This window comes from Hipposideros armiger, unplaced genomic scaffold, assembly GCF_001890085.2.
Source record: "Hipposideros armiger isolate ML-2016 unplaced genomic scaffold, ASM189008v1 scaffold_730, whole genome shotgun sequence".
Classification (NCBI taxonomy): Eukaryota; Metazoa; Chordata; class Mammalia; order Chiroptera; family Hipposideridae; genus Hipposideros; species Hipposideros armiger.
In genome coordinates this window covers 352,703-380,410 of record NW_017732080.1, presented here as the reverse complement: position 1 = coordinate 380,410, position 27,708 = coordinate 352,703, and the positions used below count along the sequence as shown (strand labels likewise).

Genomic DNA, 27,708 nt, shown 5'->3' with positions numbered 1-27,708 from the left:
TAGATATTGCAGAAATATAATTTCTCTGTTTATGTGTACTCTATATAAACATGGTTAAGTTTATTTGTTGCTTTGTTTCCATGTTGCTTCGTTGTGGTTGGTAGTTCTGACCATTTTAAGAATTAAACGTTTCTTCAAAGAAACAGATGGATTAATTCAATCAAAGTTACAAATGTGTTAAAGACACACACACACATATATATATATATATATATATATATATATATATATGCACACACACACACATGATGTTTTTCCTTCTTAAAGTTATATGTTAATAAAGAGAATCTTAGAATATTGTTGCTGTAGTATTATATACCATTTCTACAGGCTTATTTGGTACTCATACTACATAGCTTTTATGATGAAACTCTTAATTATCTGTTTAATGTTCTATCTTTCCTTACTGCATGTATAAATTTTTAAGGGAAGGAACCATATATTATCATGTTTCTTCTCCTAGTTCTTATCAGAGTAACTGATGCAGTGGGTAATTCATTTAGTAATTCATTAAGTTTACAGACATTTATTGAAGCATTCTCATTAGATATGCAGAGGTAGGCAAAATGGATAAGGTTCTTGGTCTCACTAGATAGATTAAGCCCAGTGAGGATAATAAATATTTAGACGCAAAAATAAATGTTATAAGTGCTATAAAGAAAAAGAAAAGGATTCTGCATGGATTTATGGGCACTCTAAAATAAAGTTGCAGGAATTCCATGTAGTTTACTTATTATCATCATGGTGCTAGGTCCCTAGTAGACACTGGCAGAGGATGAGCAAGGGACTCAAGGACAGGAGGTGTTTTCATAACAAAAATGAGAAAAAGCCACTGCAAACATGAGAGCTTGGCTCTAAAAATGTTTTGTCTACGTAATTAATTATGCAAACTCTCTGAGATCTAAGAAGCTTAGGTTGTATGGCTGCAGTGTTTTTTGTCTTATTCCCACCCCTCTAGGGGAACTGAGGCGCTATCATCTCTTCTGTCTGAGTTTGTGTGAATTGGGACTCTAATCAGGGTGTGATGATTTGCTTGACTTATTCTCCACCTAGTATTACTGTCTTATGTCACCATGATTTTAGTTTTAATCTGCTGTATTTTTAAGTACTGTAGTTACCTTTCTCTGAAATGGTGTAATGATACACTGTGTGACCTAAATTAGAATGGAGGTCAGGGAGGGCTCCCTGAGGCATGACATTTAAGCTGATGTATTATAGATAAGCAGGAATTAGAAAGACAAAAACAATCCCTGGTAGTATTTTCAGCAAAGGAAACATCTTGTAGGGAGACCTGAGGTAGGAAAAAATATGTTTCAAGAACTTTGCATGGCCAATGTGGTCAGAGAGCATGAGAGGAGAGTGGCAAGAAAAACCTTGCAAAGCCTTTCAGGACAGGTTTGCGATTATTATATTTTATCCTAAGTTCTACAGGAAACAATTAAAGAGGTTTAATTAAGCAATCAATACACACACAGATTTTAGGGTACTCTGGCTTCAATGAGGAAAATTGATTGGAGAGTAAAATTGGAAATGCCAGCTAAGAAGCTACTGTAATTAACATAAATGATAGTGATGGCTGAGTTTAGGATAATGGGAAAGAAGGTAGAGAAATTTAGGGATTCTAGACATATTATAGAGGGATATTTAGCAAGACTTTGTGAAGAGAAAGATGACTGATGAGTTAAACTACTGAAATGTTTACAACAGTATTTACCAAAACATATCAAATATGTTTATGCGTTACATATATGTTAATGGATGTTCCATGAAATGACAAAAAAAAGTGATTCTCTGGTCAAATGCATTTTGGAAACATGGAGTTTCGGCAAAAAGTTTTCTTTACTGTTAATTATTTTTGGTGCCTTTAATATGGTAATGTGTGTTGTGGATTTTCATCAGGGTGACAATAGAAACTCTTGGTTTTGGCTTAGTCTTTTACTGGACATACTTTGTGATGTGCTGTTCAAGAGTAAATAAGCTTTCATAGAAATATCTTTAATTGTTCATGTTAAACTATATTTTAATGAATTCTTTTAGTTGATTTATTATTTACATGTTCTAGGAACTGAGTGGAGAAAGTATTTTGGAAAACATCTTTGAAAGCAGAATATAAGTTTTTTTGGGGGAGTTATCTTTTTTTTATTGTGAAATAAACATTTTTTAAAATTAGTTTCAGCTGTACAACACAGTGCAACAGTTATCCTTTTTACCCTTCAAAGTGACAACCCCCTCCCCCAATCCACTGCCCCACTTCCCCCCCATAGTATACGTATCTATTTCAATTCCCTTGACTTCACTCCCACACAATACTCCATGTCCTGTGAATATATATATATATATATATATAAATATTCAATTATAGTTGACATACAATGCACTGTACACCTGAAGCTGATATTGTATAATAATATTGTATGTCAGAATATAATTTTTGATAAGTTTATCATGTTTTTTATTATCATGTAAAAAGTTTCTGTTATAAAATGTACTTTCTCATTGCTGCAAAGTAAAAGGAAAAAATGAAAATTTATTTACACAGATTATTCTGTGTCAAATTTTTCCTTTGTTTATTCAAGCTTCTTAAATTTTACCAGTTTATTAAATAACATACCCATTTTTATATTATGTGGAGTTTAACTATATACAAGATGCCATTATAATTTTAATATTTTATGATTACTCTACATGATTGTATAGTAAAAAAATATTAAGTTTCACACAATATAGCCTTAATCTACCCATCATAATAGATTCTATTTATCTATTCAGCAATCATTTATTGAGCTCAAATCTTTACTCAGCATGTGTGGCATATAAAATCAGGGATAAAACATGACAACTATATTATATCTATTAAACGTTTAACCAATATTAATATTTATTGATTGATATTAAGTGCAGGTTATTCCTTTATGTTTTAATTGAGTCAGCTGAATCCTGAGTCACCGTATGCAATTAATTCTTTCCTACATTTAAATACACATTTATCTTCATATGTTTGGCTGACCTGATATAGACAAATTCTACTTGTTTTGTAGCCAATTTAATGCTCAAATGGCTGTAGATTTTTGCTTGGGTAATAAAATATTCTTATTTTCTACATATTTAAAAGTATCACTCAACACAAATAACACACACACAGACACACACATTTCTAAATATGAAATATAGAGGACAAAAACTTCCTTTCCATATGCATACTGAACTATGCTATAACCACGTAAGGAGAGATTCTGAGTTACATTTTTTTTTTCCTTTTTGGAAGTGGTAGGTTTTACAAACTTAGCAGAAAGCTGATAAAGAAACTTTAAAAATATATATATAATTGTTAATGCTGGATAAGTGACATAGGCCATGCTGCTGGTAGCTCTGTTAACTGTTTGAAACATTCGTGCCAATATTTGGTCAGGTGTGGACTTCCAGTATGAGCCAAAACTCTGATAACCATGGAAACTGTTCAACTGAAGTGTGTGAGCAATAATAATATTTTTTTAAAATAATTTACTCTATGGAGTTTCAAATATCATATAGTAAGTGTAGTTTTTACAATTACTTGTTCATTTTATTAAACAATAAAATATGCGGTATTAAGGTCCTTACAAAGGCATTTCCTGTACATTAGATTATGTAAGTAGCAATCAAATTTTTATAGTAGATTTTCAGCTGACAACATGCCAACAATGTCAAAATGACTAACAGTCTAAGCTTTAAAAAAATGACTTCCTAATCCAATTATTTCTTGTAAAGGATAGCACATTTTTAAAGTATCTTTAATTTAGAAATAAAATACTTGATAGTAAGATAGTGTATACATAAATGAAATATATTTATTCTTATAACATATAGATTGTTTTTTCTAATTCATATATTCTAATTCCAGATGTCAACTAACTGTACTATAAATAATATCTTGTGTTAAAATTTTTTTTTTCTTGGAAAGGGTTTTAGTTTTATACATGGAAATTTATGTGTATAATTCTTCTAATATTAAGCCTACTATTTCTTCACATGACTAATGCTTCAATTTTTGTGTGTAAAAGCTTTTAATGTAAGTATGGGGTTGTCGGAAAAGTCATGGCATATTTTTTCTATGTTTTTTGTCGCAAAAATGCGTCATGACTTTTCTGACAACCTAATAGTATATCTACTAACATTTTTAAAGGGACTGAAACCATTAATTTACTTAAGATAAAAGCATAATGACATTCTGTGCCTTTCACGGAAGTATTTAGATACTAATAGTCACTCGAATAATAGAATCTAGTTTGTTTTAACTGGGACAACATAACAAAAGCTGCCTGGGACATCAGATAATAAGAGGCATTAAGATATTGCTGGTTTAAATTGGAAATATGGTGCTAGTTAACTCAGGTTACCACACTTGATAGCTTTTATAATTAAGAAAATATAAATAGATTCTGCTTTTGCTGAAGTAGAGTGCCCTCAAATGGAAATGAAAAGAAAAATATCTTTTCCCTGGCTGTGACCTGTTAAATGTTTTCATAGCACATATATAATTGCACCACCAACTCTGAGCCAGCCAGGTGAAATTCTCAACCAGAATAGCATGAGACATAATACTTTTTATTGGAAATGAGTGGCTTATTTTATTATCTAGACTTTAAAGTCTCCTGATATGTCTTCTAAGTATTTGTATGGTCCAGAATATTAGAAAGGAAACTGTAGAGAGGAAAAGTATTATAGAAAAAGAGAAATATTTCCCTAACGTGAAAGCTTTAAAATACAAAGATTTAAATATATTTTGAACAAGTTTATTACTATAGCCAGTAGTTTTATTCTTAGAGCATATGTGAATAAATAGCTAGTTATGAATGACAGACAATTTTATGAAATAAAAGCTAAAATAAAAAGTGACTTTCCATTCATGGCACATGAAAATCATTTGTTGTGAGCATAAAGATAAAGGTTTATAATATTCTTTTCCCCCCAAGGAAATAAATTTCATTCTGGTTATCTGTTTCTACAAAATACACCACAGATTTAAATACTCATATATATTTTGCTTTGCTCACAGTTCTGTGGGCCCAGACTTCAGGAAGGGGTTGGCTGGGTAGCGGGTCTCTACTCAGTGGGTGTCATCTTAGTGGGCTGGGGCTGGAGGGTCCACTTCCAAGATGGCTTCTTCATTCATTTGTTTATGGCCTCAGTGGTTTCTGTACCAGTGTCTCTGTCTCTGTCCCTCTCCTTCTTTCCAAGTGGCTACTCATTCTCCAGAGCTTCTCCATATGGCTTTGGCACATGGCTGTTTTTCTTACGTGGCAGCTGGCTTCTAAGACATTGCCTTCTGAAAGAGAGAGAGAAGAGAAGATGCCAGTTTAATTACAAGCCTGGGCCAGAACTGACACCGTGTTATTTTCCTGTATTCTGTTGTTCAAAGTAATCTGATTCAAGGAGGTAGAGGAACAAAAGGCTACTCCTCTTGCTGGGAGGGATGGCATGGGCCCAGTGCCTAAGAGCATGCAGGATGGGAGATGGTATTGCTGCCATTTTGGGATATACGATCTAGTACAATGTCCAGTAAATCTTTTAAAAAGCAGTGGTCTAAGTGGATAGTTTATGATTAGCCCATTTGGGATGCCCACATATCCCCTTGATCTGAGTATAAGGGGGGACAGGTAAAAGAGACTCAAAATTTAAATGTCAAAGTATATAACCCAAAACTTTACTACATCAGCCATCTCTGTTTTTTTCTGTTTTGATTTTCCATGAAACGATGGTAATTATAATCATAATAACAAGAAGAGTTTTGTTTACTGAGTACCTTTTTTGTGCCAGGCAATGTGCTAAGGGCATCCTTGCACGAAATTATCTTAAGCCCACAGCAACCCTATTGATTATATACTGTTATTATTAATGCTGTTTTCTTTTTTTATTCTGGGTTTATTCTGGGCTGCCAAGAATTGCTATTGCTAAAAGGCAGCAAGCAGACATTCTTATCAATGTTGCATTTGTTTAATGTGCTTTACTTACATTTTTTTAACTTGGATGTGACATTAATCAGAGTAAGTTCACCTTGTATATAGTTAACATTCATTTTATAGACAAGGACAATAATATAAAAAAGTTGGATTCTCATTATTAAATTAAGAAAGCTAACAGAACATAAGAACAGTTAGAAAAATACATTTGTTAAGTGACGAATTAAAGGAACATAGGTGAATAAAAGCAATGCACAATACTTTAGGAGGAATAGAAGATAAAAAGAAGAAAAAATTTTAAAATTACACAGAATGAAGAGTTTAAAAGAACTTGAAAGTGATAGAAGATAAAGACAGTATAAAAGGATAATGGGCATGGATAACACACACACACACACACACACACACACACACACACACACACACTATTAGTTCCTGGAGAAGAAAAACCAAAGCAACAAAAAAAATTAAAGCTAAACATTATACTTTAATAAAAGAGTTGAAATTACACATTAGAAGGGCATGCTACGTTTCTGGAGGAAAAAAGAAAACAAAACACAGACTAGCTAACAAGACTGGTTTAGAAAAATGAAATTTAAGGAAAAATAAAAAGAAAAAAGCCTCTGGAAACATAGGCAAAAAGGCCAAGACTGATAAGAAAAAGAAACTCAGATTGTCATCAGCTTTTTCAATGTTTTATGTCAGCAAATAATGGAGTAACATTTATGAAACTCAAAGAAAGAAAATATGACCCAAGGATTTTTCTGTCCCGCCAAACTGAACTTTTTGAATAAAGGCTGCAAACACACTATCCAAGGACATGCGATAATGAGCCTTCCTGAGGAATTAACTGGAGAATACACTTCAGACCACCAAAATGATCAGGAAGACATAACCCAAGGACTGGTAAATGTTACATGTATATGTATCTGTAGAACTAATACTAAATAGGATATGAAGGAGACAGTATAATTATAAAATTGTTATATATACTGACATATAGATATAGTAAATATCAAAAATAAGATAAAATATATGAAAATAGAATAAGTTCATTGAGAGTAAAAGGCATATTGTTTCAAGTTAGATGGTTAGAGGAAAGAGTGGGAGAAAAAAATGCTTAATATAAATATATATATTTTTAATAGTAGGAACAATAAACATTAGCTAAAAGAGGACAAAAGTTTCTTATAAAGGTATTCATATAAAGGTAATCATTTTATCAAAATACAAGCTTTTATTAATGCAGGCAATATATAAAGCGATATAACACAGTAGTGAAGATGTAACTTCATAGTGAAAAACTGTGTGTGTGTGTGTGTGTGTGTGTGTGTGTGTGTGATATGCAGTATGACTCAATATGACATAAACTAAGGCCAAATTCATCATCAATATGCATATGTAAATAAACTTAATTCAGTCATAAAAACAAAGTTTTCCATATTTCATATAAAGACACATTAGAATTAAAGAAATGTAGAAATGTAAAATTAAATAAAGAAAAGAACACAAGTATTCTAGACAAACACAAAAAAGTATGAGTTACAATTTTGATATCTAACAAATTAGTATTTAAATAAAAAAACATTAATAGACAATGAAGGACAATTAGAATTCTTAAAGCTATAATTCACAATATTAGAAATGAGTTATTAATAATTACCTAGTTACTTACCCAATAACACAATTTACAAATCAGAAACCGCAGTAGAGGAAATGACAAATATTAAATGCGAGCTAATAGTAGGGGACTTTAACACATTTCTCTCAGTCCAAAACAGAGCAAATGGACAAGTATTTACTAAATAGATAAAAGATGATGTAATTGGGGTGGCCAGTTGGCTCAACTGGTTAGAGCATAGTGCTCATAACACCAAGATTGCTGGTTTAATCCCCACATGGGCCACTGAGTTGCACCCTCCACAACTAGATTGCAACTACTTGACTTGGAGCTGATGGGCCCTGGAAAAACACACTGTTCCCCAATAAAAAATTTAAAAAAAGATGATGTAATTAATAAGGTCCATTTTAATAAATATATAGTAAACTCTAAACACTGATAAACCTTTTGAAGTCCACATTGGAACATTCTACAAATTGGACTATATCTTGTCCACACATATACACCCCCCCGAAAATCTCCTTAATAAATTTCATCCCCACAATTACTACAAAGAGCATTAGCAGACTACAATTTAATAAAATGACATAATAATAACAATAAAAAAGTCTTTTGAAGTGGAACTTTAAAAAAACATGATGTTATTAAATAACTTTGGAGTCAAAGGGGAAAGAGAAAATGAAATAGCATTTCTTAAAAAATAAAAATAGCAAAAATAAAACTATCAGAATCTATAGGATACAGTTAAAGCAGTTTTAGGAGAAAAATGTATAGCATTAAATATCTATATCAATAAAAATGAAAAAATAAAAACAAATGAATTAAGCACCTACCTTCAAAAGGTAGAAAAAGGACTACAAAGTATCCCCCAAAACAAAAAGAAAGGCATTAGTTTAAAAATCCAAAATAAGTGAGAAAAATGTAGACTTAATAATAAATCCTGATGCTAGTTCTTTGAAGAAAAACATCAATGCAATAGTCAAACCACTAGCTAACCCAATTAAGACAAAAGGGAGAAAACTACAAATATGTAAAATGAGAAATGACTTGGGTAGTATAACTATTAAAATAGAAGATTAAACAAAAAAATCAATACACTGCTTTACACAACACTATGAAAATAAATTTGTAAACAACAGATGAAATAGATACATTTTCTACAAAACAACTATCCAAAGTGGGCCACAGTAGAGATTAACTGTCTAAACAGATCAATTATTATATACAAAAGAATAGGTATGCACGGTGTGATAGTTTTATGCATTTAGTCTGGTGATCAGACTCATAAAATACATGGCTTTAGTCTAATACTATATTTAATTAGCTTAATAGAAAATTTAGGACTGGAGAAAAGGTGAGTTGGAACATTTTCCTTTCTCAGGAAGGCCTTGCAATGATGGTTCAAGTACATAGATGGCGTCTATGTGAGCTGGGTGCCTGACCATGACACAGAGAAGCTGCAACTCTAGTTTTATGCCAATCTTCTACCCTCTTCTAGTCAAGGCCTACATTTCAATGTAGAGCTCCCTCAATCCAGTGCAGCCCTACACAGAACAGAGAGAGCAGACATGAAATTCCGTATCTGTCTACCTTCTGTAGTTCCACATAAAGTGGTGCTCTACAGATAGATTAGTGGCTGTTCTCTTAGGTAGGCCTGGATTGACACAGGCCTGAGGCTAACTCCTAATTCAGAGTGGTTCAGGAGCTGCGCCAAAAAAGAGTTCCAGGCACAGATGTTGTCACGGAATTCCACCAAACTTTTCAATATCAGATAGTCCCAGAGGCTACTTAGACTGCTTCAGAGCATTGAAAAAGAAAGGAAACTTTCAAATTCATTTTATGAAGGGTATTTAGCATTGATTCACAGTCCTTACAAAGCTTATACCTAAAAGGATATCTACTGATTATCCTTGCTTATAAATATGAAGCAAAAATCTTAAATAAAAGACAAGTGATTCAATAGAGCGAGACAGGAAACAAGGGAAACCGGAAACAATATAATACACATATAAATAATGCAAAGGAGAAAAACCTTGATCATTTCTGTTTTAGTTGTTTATTGCTGCAAATCAAACCAGCCAAAACTCAGTGGTTGGTGATGATGATGATGATGATAATAATAATAATAATAATAATAATAATAATAATAATAATAATAATTTATTGTTCATGAGTCTACAACTTGGGTAGGTCTTGTTGGGGCTAGCTTATCTTTACTCCAGGTGGTATCTGTTGGGGCTGGAATATCCAAAATGGCTTCTTCAGTTACATGTCTTCTCAGCTGGGACTGCTGAGGCAGCTGGGGACTGGCCAGACATCTCTCTCTCTTCATGTGGACTCTCCATGTAGCTAGTTTGGACTACCATAGAACGTGACAGATTCAGAATAGTTGGACTTCTTACATGGTGAGTGGATTCTCCAAAGCACAAAACTGGAAGCTTTCAGGCCTTTTAAATGTCATTCAATGTCACTTCTTCCATATAAGTCAAATAGAGGAGAAGTGGATTCCACTTCTGAATGGGAGAGAGCAAGGCTCACATTATAAAATAACAAAATAACATATGAGATGGGAAACGTTGCAATCATCTTTAGGAACACAAGCTATGACATTTAGATATTTAAAGTCATCCTAGTATATGATGATCAGTTTTTGAGTTTTTTTGAAAACAGACAATTTAATTATGAGATTCATTTGGAAAAAACAAGCAAGACTGTCCACAAAAAAACCCTTTAAAAGAGCAACAATGAGAGGGGCTAATTTTACCAGATATTAAAACATACAACGTCTATAATCAAGATAATGTGATACTGATGCATGACCAGATAAAGCAGTAGAACAAAATGCAAAACAGAAATAGACGCAAGTGGATGTAGAAATTCACTATAAAGAATTATAAAGTTATTACCTCAAATCAGTGTAAAAAACAAAGATGAACTTTTAAATAATTGCTGTTGGGATAACTGAATAGCAAAAAGGAAAAAAAAGTTAAAATTGGATCAATTTATTGCATAATACATCAGGTTTAATTTGAGAAATTAGAGATATAAGTGTTAAAACAAATAAAAAGAAACCATTCAAGGTCTAAAAGAAAGCATGCATGAATTCCTCTATAATTTGTAAGTGACTCAAAATCCATAGTAAGGGAAAGAATGATCATTTTATTAACAAAAATGAAACATTTTCTTGGTAATATGAACTATAAGCAAAGTAGAATGACAAATGAAAAACATTTACAACTTGTATCACTTCTCTATATCAGAAAAGAACTAAAATTCTTCACATTTAAAAAAGAATATATAAAAGGAACAGGCCAACAGTACTATTTTAAAAATGAGCTATCAACATATAGTTCACAGAAAAAGAAATACAAACAGTTTGCATGATGGGTTATAATATAAATACAAAACATATACTGAGTTACAGTTTCTCACCTATTAGATGAGCACAAATCTAAAAGCTTTACAAAATACTTTATTGATGAGGCTGTAGAAACTGACACTCATAAACTGTTGTGAGGACTACAAAATGGCTCAGCCTTACTGAAGGGGAATTTGATAATATTTAACAAAATAAAATATTCCTGTGCTCTTTGACCAAAAATTCTGTATTTCGGATTTATCCCCAAAACATACTGGTAAAAATATGAAATGACCTATGCACAAAGCTGTATAACAAAGCAATATTTATCATAGCAAATAACAGGGAACAACCCAAATGAACATCAGTACGTAGGTGACTAATATATGGTGCATTTCTATAATATTGTACTATGCAACGAAAAAAGTAGTGAAAATGTCTTACTACTATGGCATAACTCCCTGAATATAATGCTAAGTGAAAAAGCAAGGTTGAGAAAAATGTGTATAGGATGCTACTGTTTACATAAATAAATACATAGCCAGCTAGCTATTATAGCTAGATGATAGGTAGATATACTTATATTAAAAATAATAACAGTTTAAACAGCAATATATGGCTCATCACTTTTTAAAAGATTATGTAGAGGGAAGGGAATAGAATAAGGTAGAGTGAACTGGAGGAGATGCAAGTTAGACTTCTTTAACTTTCTAAATTGTACATTTGATTTTAGAATTCTACAAATATTTTATATAATTATAAGGCAAAATTTTAAGTCTCCTAAAAATTGAAATAAAATCAATAAATGAACCTAATTATATATCAAGCTGGTATCATACTTATAAAGAAAGGACCTTTTCCAAGTGTAGTGACTGACTTTAAAACATGGTAATCTGTTCATACATTCCTAGTGGAATATATCCTAAGGAAAAAAAAAAAAGATCTGCAAAAAAAAAATCTTATAATGTTTTCAATAAGCATATTATTAATAATAATTATGGCAATTTATTTTGAGACTATATTTGTGATATAAGAAATGAGTTCTTACGTTGCTGTTTTTGAATCTCAGGATTTTTGTCTTGGAGGAAGGGAGATTGTAGTTGTGGCGAGAATACATCTCATATAGGGAGTGTAATTAAGTGAGGGCCCCATCAGATGCTCTTTGAAACCTGCTGTGCATTTGCTCCCAGACCACACCTCTGCTGGGCAGCTTTCCCCCAGTAATTAAGTATGGGATGGATATCAGGTTGGATCCATTTCTGGGAGCCATAACTCTTCATTGGCTGACTTTGGTTCAAGAGACGTCTTAACTGTCTTTTTTTTTTAAAGATTTTTATTGGGGAATTGGGGGATGGGAACAGCGCTGGGGAATTGGGGGAAGGGGAACAGACAAGTTGCTGACCTTTTGTTCTTCAGTCTAGTTGTAGAGGACGTTGCTTCATTGGCCCTAGTTGGCACCATCATTGCGCTCTTCCTGGGCGAGGCAGATCAGTCACTGGTTTCTGGACGGCCGCTCACTGCAGCTGCTGGCCGCTCACGGTGGCTGCTGGCTACACACGGTAGCCCATGGCAACCCACTGCCACATGGGCTGTAGCCCACGCCGTTGCCAGTGACCCAGGCAGCCCAGCTCCAGGTCGAGCTGTTGTTCAGCATCTTAGCTGTAGAGGGCAGTGTCACTGGCCCTCATATGTGGGATCCGAACTGGGGCCCTCTGGCGTCCCAAGCCAGCTCTTAACCAACGCGCACTTGGCCGGCCCTTAATTTTCTTCTTCAGCTGCCTTTCTCCCCATAGTCTCACACCGATCCTCTTTCATGTAGCCCCTCCCTCATCTGTGTACTCTCCTGTGCTGAGCACTGACATGCCCGCCATTTCTGATGTATGGCAGTCCCCACTGCCCTGTGCCATTGTTGAGAAATGAGGTATGGGCTACTGCTTTGACTGCTTTTCTTTGGAGAGTTGTCCCTTGGAATTTCATCATATCAATTTCTCTTCCCCCTTAGATAACCTTTCAAAAATTATTAACTAGAGACACACACATAGAGAGACGAGGTGTATGTAGCATAAATATGTTGAGCCGCAGGACCTTCATTCAGCTTTCGAAAGCCTCATCTGCTTAGGGTTCAGAATGTATGCTCTGCACTCCAACCTCAGCATTCTGTGGGGCAGGAAGGCTGATTCCCACAGACAGAGAGCAATTTGGAGGCAAGCATATCAAATAAGGGGTCACTTTCCTTGCTTTTTATTTTCTCCTTGGCTTGCACTGTATAAATATAACTGGAAGATCAGAAAGTATATTTCAAATCTCATAAAAGATTTAGCTGCTTCCCAGAAGAGAGTAAAAGTGAAGTTACATTTTAATGGGTTTTTCAGAATAAAATCAAACACATTCAGAGACTAAGAGCGTTTATTTCCTCTATGAGCAACCTTTCTCCCCCCCTCAAAGTGTGAGAACATCTTAACCTACCATATTTAAGAACCAACTAGAGAAATGTGCCAATTTTACAAAAAAAAAGGGAGTTCAGAGATATTTTCTCACTCAGAAGCCAAGTCATTGTGTCCCCCCAAAGAAAAGCACAGCTTTTCATCCGCGGGGAGTAGAGTTTGATTGATGTAAGATGCCACAGTTTGCAGGACTCCCGCTTGGGCTTCCCTCAGAAAAGAAAAGGATAAGAAACAGCTGTCTAGTGAGTATGTTAGTGCTTCTTGTCTTTCTTCTGTGTGCTCCTGACAGTTGAAGTTATTTTCCCAGAGATGCTGATAGCTTTACTGAACATTTGATAATTTAAAAATTCTTTCATGTAAAAAAGGGTGGGGAATGTGGTGCTATTTATCTTCTCACTGGCAATTTTATTCTCATTTCTTGTCACCAATAAATGAATCTCATTTCTCAAGTAGTCTCCTTTTTTGAGAGTTATTGGAATATAAATTGATGACCTCCTGGAAATTTCACGGAAATCACAGTATGTCGTGTAAAAGTTCCTAAACCATAAAAATCTCTAAATGTAACCCTGACTGATCTGACTCTTAAAGAACATTGTTTAAAGCACATTCTTTAAAAAAATGAAAGAAAGGCCACCAGGAATAGCTTACAAGAGAAGATAAGACACAAAAACCGCATGTTGGATTTAGCTCCACTCTTTTTCCCTCTTGGATCTTTAAAAAATAATCTCTCAGATATTAAAGGTGGATTCTCTATTGAATTTGTGCTCAAAGGAAAGGACTTGGATTTGTTCCCTGGTTGCTTTTTCCCTTCTATACAATTTCTGTTATTCATGTAGCTTTCAGAGGACATGCAATTCAGGCATCAAATGTATGTACACGCAAAACATAAAAATAATCAGGGTACTTCAAATTAAAAGCATGATGAGAAACTCATGCAAACATGCTGAGTTGCTTAAGATTAAAAAGTACTAAAATACAGCATGTTGGGAATGATGTGGATGGAGCAAAAGGGACTTTCAGGATCTGGTAGTGGGCGTGTAAATCTGTTCAACCATTTTGGAAACAACTTGGCATTATTTTGTAAAGTCGAAGTTACAAATATCCTAGAACACAGCCGTCCCATTGCTAGCTACAAATCTTAGGGAAATTTATATTGAAGATGCAAGTACTGGAAATTCTAGCAGCATGTTTATGAAAGACTGAAATGAGAAACACCTCTGAGGTCTATATAATAGAAAGGATAAATAAATAGTTTTATTCAGATAAGACAATACAATGAAAATGAGGTACAGCCATGGGCATCAACATGTATGGAGCATGAAATATTAATGAAAGAAGAAATATATTAAAATATACACTTCATGATTCCATTTATAAGAGGTTCAAAACCAGGCAAGTTAAACTATATTGTTTGGGGGTACACACTTAAATGATAAAAGGGAGTGATGATCATGAAAGTTGAAGACTGAGATAAGGAAATAGCATAGCAGTGAATATCATAAAAGTGAGAAAGTGAGACAGATGGAGTCGTGAGCAGGAAGGAATACTTGGGTTTCTGGAGTGTAGTCATTGTTCTATTTCTTGACCGAGGTGATGAGTTACAGGAATCGGTTTTGTAATAATATATTAACTCTGTATTTAAGTATTATGCTGTTTTATGTATGCTTGTTATATTCCACACATATAAAGGTTAAAGTAATCTTATCATGAGTATATTATTTTCATATTCAAGATATGGAACAGGAAGTTTTTCTCCATGTTATTTGAGACACATCTCCACGGTCTATGTCATTTGGGTCTTTTTGTGGTTATCTGGCTTGAAGTGGTTTGCGCCTTACTAAAGAGAGCTGAAGAGGAACAAACAGCTGACTTCAGTAACTTAATAGCATATCTCAAGAGGTGAAAACTTGTTAACTTACTCCCCATGATAAAAGAAAACTTGAAATAGTTCCAAGTTGCACAAAAGAGGTTATAAGGCAAGCAAGACGGAAGATGGCAAGAAAAACAAAATGTGGGAAATGAGTTCTGAAGGGAGAAAGAGCATGCTACATGCTACGGACGGAAATGCACCCCCACCCCCGACTCATAGGTTGAAACTCTCATCCCCTGTGTGATGGCATTTGGCCATGGGCCTTTGGGAGGTAATTAGATTCTGAGTAGATGATGATGGTGGGGCCCTCATGATAGGATTAGTGCCTTGTGACAGGAGACAGCAGAGAACTGGATCTTGCTCTTTCTCTGTCATGTGAGGACACAGAGAGAAAGCAGCCATCAACAAGCCAGGAAGACAGTTCTCACCAGACGCAGACCATGCTGTACCCTGACTTTCGCCTTACAATCTCCAAAACTATGAGAAAAATGTTTGTTAAGCCATACAGTCTATGGTATTTTGTTATGGCAGCCTGAGCTTATACAGAGCAAATATACTATAATACATTGAGAAAAGGAATGTGAAGATTTAACAGTATTGGAAATATCTATAAAACATTTTATTTGGGGAAAAGTAGGATTTTTTTCCTCCTAATTTATGTAAAGGACAAAACAAAAAGTTATTGTCTTATCCTGGACAAGATCCTCTCTCTCCCTGACAAAGCAACAGGTGCCTTAAATCAAAGCACTATAAAAATATATCTCTCATATTTAATACTTAATTGTCTAAAAATCCACACATTGTTTTAAATAAAATCATGTCTTTTAATCAAGTTTGCAAACAATGTTTCTACCTTGGCCTCTGAAAACTCAAATTTATATTATTTGAGACCATACAAATACAAATACATACAAATAGTTTTGTCAGTAAACTTAACATGGGAAACAAAGCTATTTCTGAAAATTGCTTTTTTATAGATAAGTGTGTTTGTTTCTTAAGAAGATTACATTACAGAGTTTTTATAATAAACTTTTACTCATCTATTATTTTTTACTTTATTCTCCATTAGTTTACAAAAGCATCATTAAAGTAACTGAAGCACAGGGAGATTGAATTGTTTTTTTCAAACAAATGCTAATGAGCTGAATGTAAATTCTAAACATATGAAATATAAGCTAGTCAGAGTTTCCTCCCTTCCTCCCTCCCTTCCTTCCTCGCTCATGCTTTTTTATTGGTTTCAGGTGTACAAAGCAACATACTAGTTAGATATTTACACCCCTCACAGAGTGATAACCCTCGTCCCCCAAGCTACTACCCCTCTGACATCTTGTATAGCTGTTAAAATACAATCAGCATTACCTCTGAGCAGAGCAGTTCATCAGAATTCCAGTGTAGACTGGATTGATTATGGCCGATTACCTGTCCATAGAGGTCTCAAGACCATACTCTGGTAGCTCCCAGGGGTACTTCCAAGTGAAGGTTGCTCACTCTCCCCCATATACCCCCACCCCCCGCCAACAGGTTTCTTATTAGTGAATTCTCATTGTTTTCATAATGTGAAAATATTAGGATATACACATGATATTTTGATATATTGTGAGGCTTCACTATAGTAGAATGAAGTCTTGGAAATGGTGATATCTAGATTAAAAACTGAATTCCAGATGATTACAATCAAGTTCATCTCCAGAGTAGAAATAAACATATCCTCCTTTAAGGCTTGATTTGAGGATAATTGAAATTGTTTGCAAAATGCCTAGCATAGAGACTAGCCCGAAGGCTTCCAAATAGATTAAATGTATTGCTATTCGAATAGTGTAATCACAGATTTGATTTAGTGATTATTCAGAAACTTCTTATTAGGACACATCTCAATGATTAATCAAACCTTACCTGTTAGAACACTCCCAATTATACCTTTAAAATTTTGCGATGATTAATGTCATAAATAATTACTGAAAGACTTTATATAATCTTTAAAATAAGTGAACTCTTAAGAAAGTAAGTTTCTGTTTTAGCAGTTTTCCAAATTTTTTTCTTCTTTCATTATTTATTCTTTCTCTGAGTGTTAATCTGATAATGCGAGTATGTGTGATACACAAACAGCATAATTAAATCATAAGCCAGTAGCCTAATTGTTGAAGATTAAGAGTATATTTAGAGTGACTCATGAAGGATTATATAAATACATTTAGCTAATGATTTAATGAGGTTGGTAAAAATTAACTCATCCATATAACTTTTATCCCAGTTTGAAAGTGTGGTGCAATGTAAACAACAAAGTTGGAATATTTCCCTTTATAAAACTTATAAGCCTAGGATTTTGTAACAGACCTACTTCATTTCTTAAGGAAGTAACTCTTTCTGTAATATTTATTTAAGCAAGGTTTTTCAGGTCACTGACTGTTAAATAAATCTAGTTAAGTAAGAGTAATGCATGTTAAAGATTTAAGAATTCCTTACTATACCCTCTGTATTAACTTTCTTTTCTAATATTTCCCCTCACTGAGAAGGTTCAGGTTTGTCAGATGTAGTGTGGTATAATAATTGATTATTTATATAACTTTTTAACTCTGCTGCAACTAGATTAGGGGAAGGGGGGGTTATAGACTTTATCTTCTTTGTTCCCAATTTATATAACAAAGATACTTTTATCTTCCTCCTAGAGGTGTAAGAAATTATGTAAGTCTGTGTATGTGAGACCTGAATAATAGTAAAAGAGGAACAGTATGATTCTAATGTATTTTCAGTATAATAGTCGCATTTCTTAGATGGATTATAAACGAAGTTTGGTGACTGACAACAGAGTATGATCATTTTATTTTATTTTATTATTTTTTTAAAGGACATCCTTCAAACCAGTACTTATCCAGTTTTTCTTTATTTAAAAAATTTTTTTTTTAATTTTTATTTTTATTGGGGAATTGGGGGAAGGGGAACAGACAAGTTGCTGTTGTTTTGTCCTTCAGTCTAGTTGTGGAGGATGTTGCTTCACTGGCCCAAGTTGATACCATCCTGGGCGAGGCAGATCAGTCGCTGGCTTCTGGACGGCCTCTCACAGTGGCTGCTGGCTCCACACGGTAGCCCATGGCAACCCACTGCCACAGGGGCTGCAGCATATGCTGTCGCCAGCGACTCACGGCAGCCCAGCTCCAGGTCGAGCTGTTGTTCAGCATCTTAGCTGTAGAGGGCAGTGTCACTGGCCCTCATATGTGGAATCCGAACTGGGGCCCTCTGGCGTCCCAAGCCAGCTCTTAACCAACGCACCACTCGGCCTGCCCCAGAGTATGATCATTTTAAATCACAAGTATTACAGCTGCTAGGGGGTTTAGAGCTTATTTAGCCCATCCTGAGACCCAGGTTCAGAAAAATGTGGCGAGTTGGTAAATAGGAATTAAAGATTGACATTCCATCTTATACTTCAGTTTAATTTCCATTATCATGGTTCCATTTAAAATACTCAACTTTCTGATTATTTAAAAAATAATTCATTTTAATTACATATGTAATATAGTCTCCTGGGGAATCCTTACAATATTACAGATCAGGTTAAAGTCCACTTTGATCACTAAGCCAATATCACAAAAATATCTTTTTCAGAAGGATTCCTATGGTGAAGGTATCTGTTTATGTTAGGTTTAGTTAAAAATAATAGAAAATCCCAAAATGAGAGTGGCTGAAGCAAACTACAAACTGTTTTCAATCTTGTATTTCCAAAATGCATAGAGTGTCAACCAAGGCTGGGTTGGTGCTCTGAGGTGTCAGGGACCCTCCTCCTGTCTCTTGTTTCTCCATAATAGTGGCCTCCAATTTAGGTCAAGGTGGCAGCTGGAGCAGCAGTCATCATATTGCATTCCAACTATGGGAAAAAGAGTACCTGCCTCCCTTTAGTACACTTCCTAGAAGTTGTACATAATTTTCACTTGGATCCCATTGTGGAAGTTAGTCATTTGGACATAAATAGCTGCAAGAGAGTCTAGGAAACGTAGTCTTTATTCCAGGAAGCTATATGCCCAGGTAAAAACTTTCATTTTCATGGAGGAAAGAACTGCGTCTGCCATCATCCAGGGGCAGCAAGAATTCTATACTGCTATTACTCCCTTTTCCTGTTTGGCCCAGATAGCTCCTGAAAACCTCACCCATTAGCAAGAGAGCCTGGGCTGACATACTATTAGGAGATCCTTCCCTATTAGTGAATGCCACCTAGAAGTCTATTCTTTTGCCTTTTCACATCTGATATTCCTGGAGATAATTTTGATCTTCCTTGGCACTCTCATAAACTATTCCCAGGAACAATAACAACAAAGCAATAAGACGGTAAGTTAAAAGTTATGTAATAAAATGAACAACTCACCAAATGATGCTATATGTGTTTTTATGGGTACAAAAATGTATATGTAAACTGTAGAAGAAAACCTTGGAAGGTGCATGCAAAACTAATAATCATGGTTTCCTTTGGTGTTTTGGGATTTTGGTTTGTGATCAAATTGAACTTTAACTTACCCATAATGTTCTAAAGACTTAACAAAACAAGGTGTGTTTGGGGAGGTTGGAGGAGTGAGGAGTAAACTTGCTATATGGAAACTTTTACGAATTCTGGAGCCTCTTAACTGGATAGCCACTGTATCAATTGTAGGTTTTGTTTCTGAGGAATAGAAGCCAATTCTAATGAACTAAATAAAAAAAAGGGGAAGTTATTGGAACAGCTTTGATGATCATAGATTGAAAGAAAAGTTGAATGATGAGGTTATGTAGTAGCAATTAAGGACAGTCACTACAGCTCCAGCTGCTTTTCATCCTGTGGCTTTCTGTTTATGCTGTACAGTTCTCACGAGGTGAAGTGACGTTGGTCAAGCTTGAGGCATAATAATTAGCTGATGTTTAGGGGATAAGAGTTGTGAGTAAGCAAGTACGTTAATTGCCTGTTCTGCCAAGCTATAGAATGTGGGAGGGACCATTGCCCAAATAAAAATAAGGGTTCTGTTACCAATAAAAGGGGAGGCATGTTGGGGAGGCAAAAACAACAGGTGTGTTACCACGATCACAGAGGACCACATACCGAAATGTGTTTCATTCCTTCAGCCATAGTTTTTAGAACATTCTGTGGGTCTTTGGGGGAAGCTTGTGCTTTGGGACTAAGATTAATTCTGATTTTCACAGAGGTCTTTATTTGGTTATGCTGTAATGAACCACATTGTTTGACACATTTTCTGTACTTTTAAATTTCACTCAGAAATTGTTTTCATTATTGCTCTTATTTGCTGTGCTATCTACTCTCAACCTTTGTTTGGTTATGCTATAGGAAACAAGGGGTATGTGGGCTATTGTTTACAAATATTTGCTACTCTTCCCTGGGCAGGTCTGTACTTTCCCGTCCCCTTGATTTCAGGCTTGGCCGATAACATGTGAGTGCAAGTGACATGTGTCTCTTACAAGCAGATGCTCTAAGAGCCAGTGTGTGGCCATGTTCTCTTTTTCTTTCTGCACAATAAGCAAAGATGTATCAGGTAAAGGCTGTTTCATCAGCTTCCCACTTCATCCCTCCAAGGTGAAGAGCCACCATCAACCTGCTATTGAAACAGCATTATTGAGAAATGATCCTTTGTGATTGTAAACCACTGAGATTTGGGCCACTTGTTACTATAGCATAACCTAACCAGTCCTGACTAATTCACTTGTAAAATTAATTCTCTGTTCAAACTCCATGCAGAATTTCTAACTTATTCTGGTTTTAAATATAGAACACAAGCAAGGAAGTTAGGTAGAAACTGACCAAGTGATGAGAGGTTATCCTGTGAGCAATGGAGAAATAATGTGACATGTTTCTCTGGGCAAACAACTGACAAAATAAATTTCATGTTTTAGTGATTTAATATCAAAGCAGTGCACGTATAGGTATTTGTAATATGGAAGATTCACTTTTGGATGACCAGTGGATTGAAAAATTTCTTAAATATCCGATTCTCTCCATTGGTACTAATTTGTGGTTATTTAAAATGTATATTTGGCTGTTTGAATTATTAGTTGGTGTTGATATTACTACTACAAGCCAAGGTATATAAAGCTAGAAAAGCAAAAGCTGACAAATTATGATTCATTTAAAGTGTTGCATTTCTAGATCAACAAAATAATCAGTAGGTTACATATTGTATATGTTCATGTTGATTTAATGAAACCTGGTAGTAATTTCTCTTTAACTTGTCACAAAAGTAAATAACCAGGACCATTTTACCTCTTAAATATTTTTCAAATCTATCCCTTCCTATTCTTGCCACAACAGTGTGTCTGTAAAAATGTTATTTTTTATTGATTTTATATGGTTTCTCCCTCACTTCATGAACTTCCTCTTCTTTACAATTAATGATGTTCTGCCCTTTTACACCTCTATTCATATATTCCTTTGTAGTTACTGACGCCTCTCTCATTCTTCACCCCCACCTCTGCTCCAAACTGGCTAATGCTGTCTCATCTTCTACCATTTAGTATAATAAGTGCTTTTAAGTTTAAGATTAAGTGACTTCCTTGACTACATAGTACATTTCTCCTAATAACTCTTCTAATATCCATGCATATCTCTATTACAGTTATCACATGGTGTGACATTATAATATTTATGTATCTCATCACCTTTATGAGACTACAGGCAACTTGAGAGCAGGGATTATGTGCTTGGTACAGTACCTGGTAAATTGTAGACAATAAAATGTTTGCTGAATATATAGGAAATTGTGATATGAAGAAAGGATTATTATTTCACAAATCACTCTTGAACTCTTCATTATGTGGTTTAATGTTGCTTGATCAAGATCTTTGTGATAAATTTTCTCTAAATTTTGCTTCCAGAAAAATTCATTTTTCTTTTGAATTCTTAATGCTTCCTTTTAATTTGACAGATAACTCAACCTAGTTTCATTTCTTGACTTGATTATCTCCACTCATAGAGCTAAAATTAATGCTCTATCCCAGTAACTGAATTGGCATAGGTATCTCTAGTATTTTAATTTTCTTATATTAAATGAATAAATTGTATTTAAATTATAGGCAATTTAAAATTGTTGGGGTATATTGTAGTGAGTATATATTGTAAGGGTATGAAAATATTGTAGTGAGGGGTATAAATGTATTGACTTTTCATGGCACGATAAAAAGAATAAAATGGGCATGTAAATGAAATTAACTGTATCTGGCATGAGTATTGATATGGGCATGTATATTATTTATAGACTTGCTTCCAATTATTTTTAAATAAAGACTTCATAACTGTATGAAGTTTAATTGAGGAATCTAGTATATTGTAATAGTTGCATATGTTTTACAATAATTATGTATAATCTGTATATATAGTTTTAATGTTAAAAGAAAATTGTCATTTAGAATAAAGGGGAAGAATTGTTGGCCCCAGAGTGTTTGAAATATATTTGCTATCTGATGTATTATAACTGAAGACCTGCTTTTTTACAGGACATTAACAAGTGCTGGGAAAGACCTGCAGGACAACTTTCTGAAGGCTTTGGCAGTGAGAGAAGAAGACAATCGCAATGGAAAAGTGAGCGTGAGTACATCTCATCCAACTAAAAGTACATACACTAAAGGCACAGTTACTGTATAATATGTAGCTCATTGATAATATGACTTTTAATATCTTCCCCAAAAAGTAATTCACGAGGGATATAATATGGCTCTTTATTATTCGCATATTATAGGAATATAAGTAGAAAAATTTTTATTCCAATTTATATCTGTGGAAGTAGCACAGTGGTGAAAAAAATTTGTATTCTAATCATCTATTGCAGGGAAAATGCCTGTACGTGGCAGACTGGTTGTCCCTTCCAACTCTGTGCTATTCCTGAGTAGAAACTTCCTGCTTCTTTTTAGCTTGACCTCCCAGTACACTTCTCCAAGTCACACCATCCTTGGTCCCCAAGGTTTGCCCCGCCTACTTGATGTCATGCTATGTTTAGAAGATAGTGCCAGAGTCTGCCCTGTAGTCCTCCCCTGGGAGATGTGATATAAAGCACATAATGAGAGAGATGGCTTTGAGTCATCCAAGGAAGAACATGATCTTGCCTTATTAAAATGTGTGTTAGTTTCAAATATGTCAAGTTGTTAATATTATTTGGAATACATGTTTATTTTTACCCTCTGTTAATATAATATTAGCGATAACAGTCTTCTGTAAGTCTTAAAATGTCCCAAGTCAAGAATACAGTTTCATGCAGAAAGTGTAATAAGTGACTTACAGAAAAATAATCATAGTAGTATGATGAAAAATTTAGAGCAAAAGAAAAACATGTGTATACAGCAGTTTATTTTGCCAAAGTTTTCTCAATAAAAAAGTTGGAATTTTTCTCACTGTCAGGTCCCTTGAAAATTTCACTTATAGACAAAATTCTCAACGTACTTCAGAGAGAAAAAGAGTCATGCCTTGGTTATATAATTGTATAGAGTTAACCTGGACTTGAAATCAGGGAAAGTTTCTTGGAGGAAGTGGGCTAAGCTTTAAAGAGGTAGGTTGGAAATATGGGCAGAGACTGGATTCTGGAGGGCCTTGTAAATCACAATAGAAAAGTCTGGAATTTATCTGACTCTTATTTGAAAGAGCAGCTAGAAAGGTGGGAAGAAATGCAGAAAAATGTGCTGTCACAGGAATTCATGGACATTCAAGAAGCAGCCAACAATCATTAGTGATCAAGCAAGACAAGGACTGCAATAACTCTATTGTGTTTGGCAACATTTAAAAAATTATCCAGTCACAGGGATATAAAATACAGCATAGGGAAGATAGTCAATGATATTGTAATAACTGTGTATCGTGTCAGGTGGTTAATAGACTTACCAGGGTGATACCCCTGTAAGTTATATAAATGTCTAATCGCTATGTTGTATACCTGAAACTAATACAATATTGTATGTCAATTGTAATTGAAACGTTAAAAAACTTTAAAAAATTATTTGACAAGAACAAATTCCATCCATACTAAGGATGGAAATCAGATTCCATAGGGATGAAACAATGGTTCACAGTTAGACAGTAGCACCAACAAACACAAAGAGCTTTAGAGAGGATAAGCCCGCATGTTTTAGCACAATGGTACACTTGGTATGTCCTCTCAAGATCGCCTAAATGTAAGTCAAATCACATCAGTGTTCACCATTTCAACTGTCATTTACACAATTTAAACTCCCATTTTACTTTCTTTCTTTCTTTCTTTTTTTAATTGGGGAATTGGGGAATGGGAACAGTGCTGGGGAATTGGGGGGAGGGGAACAGACAAGTTGCTGTCCTTTTGCTCTTCAGTCTAGCCTTGGAGGATGCTGCTTCACAGGCCCAAGTTGGCACCATCATTTCGCTCTTCTCGGGTGAGGCAGATCTGTCGCTGGCTTCTGGACAGCTGCTCACTGCGGATGCTGGCCGCTCACAGTGGTTGCTGGCCGCTCACGGTGGCTGCTGGCTACACTCGGTAGCCCATGGCAACCCATTGCAACAGGGCCTGCAGCCTATGCTGTCGCAGGCGACTCACAGCAGCCCAGCTCCAGGTTGAGCTGTTGTTCAGCATCTTAGCTGTAGAGGGCAGTGTCACTGGCCCTCATATGTGGGATCCGAATCGGGGCCCTCAGGCATCCCAAGCCAGCTCTTAACCATCGCGCTACTTGGCCGGCCCCCATTTTACTTTCAATAGATTACTGACTGCAACAGCCTCTTAAACGATACACTTATATATTTTCTTGCCCAACTTTCATTCATTTTTCAATTACTCAAGACATATTTCTTGTGTACCTGCTCAAACCTGGGACTGCTCTAGACACTGGGACACTGCAGATTTTATGACCTTAAAGAATTTATATTTTAGAGAGGGAGACAGAAAATAATTAAGCAAAACAAAAGTGAAAGAATTAATTTCAGCTCTGGATAAGTGCTTTGGAGAACATAAAATTAGAAAATTGAATACAGAGTGGTTGAATACAGAGTGGTTGGTTGCTTGAACTACTGTATATAGAAAAATCACTTTGAGGAGGTGACATCTGTTGAGATTTGAAGGAAACGAAGAAGGTAACTATGAAATTTGGCGGGAGAGACATGCCAAACAGATAAATATTTGAGAGGGAGAGATATCCCAAGAAGAAGACATAGCGTGTAAAAACCTGAGATAACAGAAACCATAACATAGTCAAGGTAAGAAGACCAGAATGGTTGGAATATAGTTATCGAAGGGGATTATAACATAAAGACAGATGCAATCAGAGAGGAAGTCAGCAGCCAGATCATGTAGTTTTTAAGGAATTTTGATTTTATTCTTTAACTTTAATTTTTATTTTTGTATTATTGTAATAGAAAGTCGATAGATGATCTTAAGCAAAAAGTGACCTTATCTGGTTTACACTTTAGAAAGACTGGCCTTGCCGCTGCTGTGTAAGGCAGGTGATGTGGGGACGAGAGCTAAAGTGGAAGCAAGAAGTTAGGGAGTTCTTAAAATCAACCAGCAAGAGATGGCATTTAAAACAGCATGGTAGTAGTTGAAATAGAGGAAAGTCACTGAATTGTGTCTATGTTTTGGAGGCAGAGCAGACAGAACTTACTGATGGGTTGGATGTGGAATATTAGGGAGGAAATTTGGCTTCAACAAGTGGGTAGATGATGGTGGCACTAATTGCGACAGGAGAACTCTTGTTGAGGAATGCTTATTTCAGGAATCAATAATTAGTTCTGTTTTGGCTGTAATAATTTTGTGATACCTATTGGATATCCAGATGGAGAAGCTGTTTGGTGATTTATACATGTTGGTCTGGAACTTAGGGAAGAAGTCTTGGCTAGAATAGAAATTCATATTTCTATTCTAAATGGTTATCAACGTCTAAATGGTGTGTAAAGCCATGGACTTGCAAAAGTTTGCTAGGCAGAGAGTGTAGGTAAAAAGATTGAAGTCCTACGACAGATCTTTAGGACACTCCAGCTTTCAGAGATCTGAGATGTGTGGCAGAGCCAGTTAATGAGACTGAGTAGTAAAAAATATGAAAAAAATCAGGTGAGAGTGATACTACAAACATGGGAGAAGAAAAAAATTCAAAACAAAGAATGCTCACCATCTCAAAAGCTGCTGAAAGGTTAAATGTAATGATATATTAGTTTCCCACGGCTGCCATAACAAATTACCACAAACCAAGTGGCTTAAAACAACAGAAATACATCCTCTCACAGTTCTGGAGGCTAGAAGTGGGAAATCAAGATGTCAGCAGACTCATGCTCTCTCTGAAGGACATAGGAGACTGTTCCATGCCCTTTCCTTAGCCTCTGGTATTGCCAGCGATCATCGGTGACCTTTGATTTGCAGAGACGTCAGTCTAATCTCTGCCTCCATCATCACATGGCATTGTCCCTGTGTGTCTGTGTCTCTGTTTTCTGTTCTTATAAACACACCAGTTATATTGGATTATGCCCCCCAACTGAATATGATTTAATCTTAATTTTATTACATCTACAAAGATACTATTTCCAAATAAGGTCATATTCACAAGTATCAGGAGTTAAGAACTCAACATATCTTTTGGGGGGATATAATTTAACCCCCAACAAATGATTAAAAGTTTTTGGCTAGGAAAAAAATGTTATTGCGTTGGCGACGGTTGTTTCTATGGAGGTTTGTGGTTAAATGTCTCATGGGAGTACGAGCAGGTAGAGAAAAGAAAAAAGTATATAAGTGAAGATAAGGAGAAGCAGTTTTTAGGAATTTTGCAGTGAAGTGTAGCACAGACATTGAGTGACAGCTGATGTAAGGCCCGGTGTCCAGGAAGTTTGCTTTGTTGTGGTTTAAGAGGAATAATATTCACTTGTGTGTCAGTTCATGGAATGATCCGGTAGACAGAGCTATTGATGGGGTGTGTGTGTGTGTGTGTGTGTGTGTGTGTGTGTGTGTGTGTGTCGGGGTGGTGGTGGTGGTGGTGTAGGGATTACTTGCTGGAGAGAATGTCTTAAGAGGAAGAGGGGATCCAGAGCCCCAGGAACGGGTTTGCCTTAGAGGGGCAGAAGCCACTAGTGAAGTTAGAGCAGGACAGAAGGACGAAGGACAGAACGAGGATATAGGAACTTCTGCCAAGTAGGTTGGTGGATTTGAACCTGCGAAGATGCCATAGCTCTGCTGCGAGTTTATCTCTTTTCTCTATATTTTTCTCTATATTGTTGCTCCAAAGGTTTAATTGCATCATTATGAGTTGTTGTTTTTTTTCCCATAGAGAAAGTCCTGAATTTAACTTTTATTCAGAATGCTAAATATTTAACACTTAATATTGGGATATCACTGACTTGGAAGCTGGAATCTTGTCAGACTCATAACTTGCTGACTCTGAATATAACTTGGGCCTTTGAATTTGTGATATTATAATCAGAAGAATACATATTTTTGTGTGAAGGTTGGCAATTAGGCTTAATTTTCTATTTCCTCATTGTCTTAAAGCAGACTCCAAATGACTTTATAGCAAAC

At 35.3% G+C, this 27,708-nt stretch overlaps 1 protein-coding gene across 2 annotated transcripts in view; it reads left to right on the top strand.

Annotated features, from left to right (window-relative positions):
- CFAP299 (cilia and flagella associated protein 299) overlaps positions 1–27,708 on the top strand; it is a 596,360-nt gene that overhangs the window by 225,459 nt on the left and 343,193 nt on the right. Inside the window, exon 3 of one of the 2 annotated variants that reach the window (XM_019627430.1) lies at positions 22,694–22,784. In XM_019627430.1, coding sequence (XP_019482975.1) covers positions 22,694–22,784 — 91 coding nt within the window. The remainder of the gene's footprint in view (positions 1–22,693; positions 22,785–27,708) is intronic. The other variant, XM_019627431.1, reaches the window with a different exon arrangement.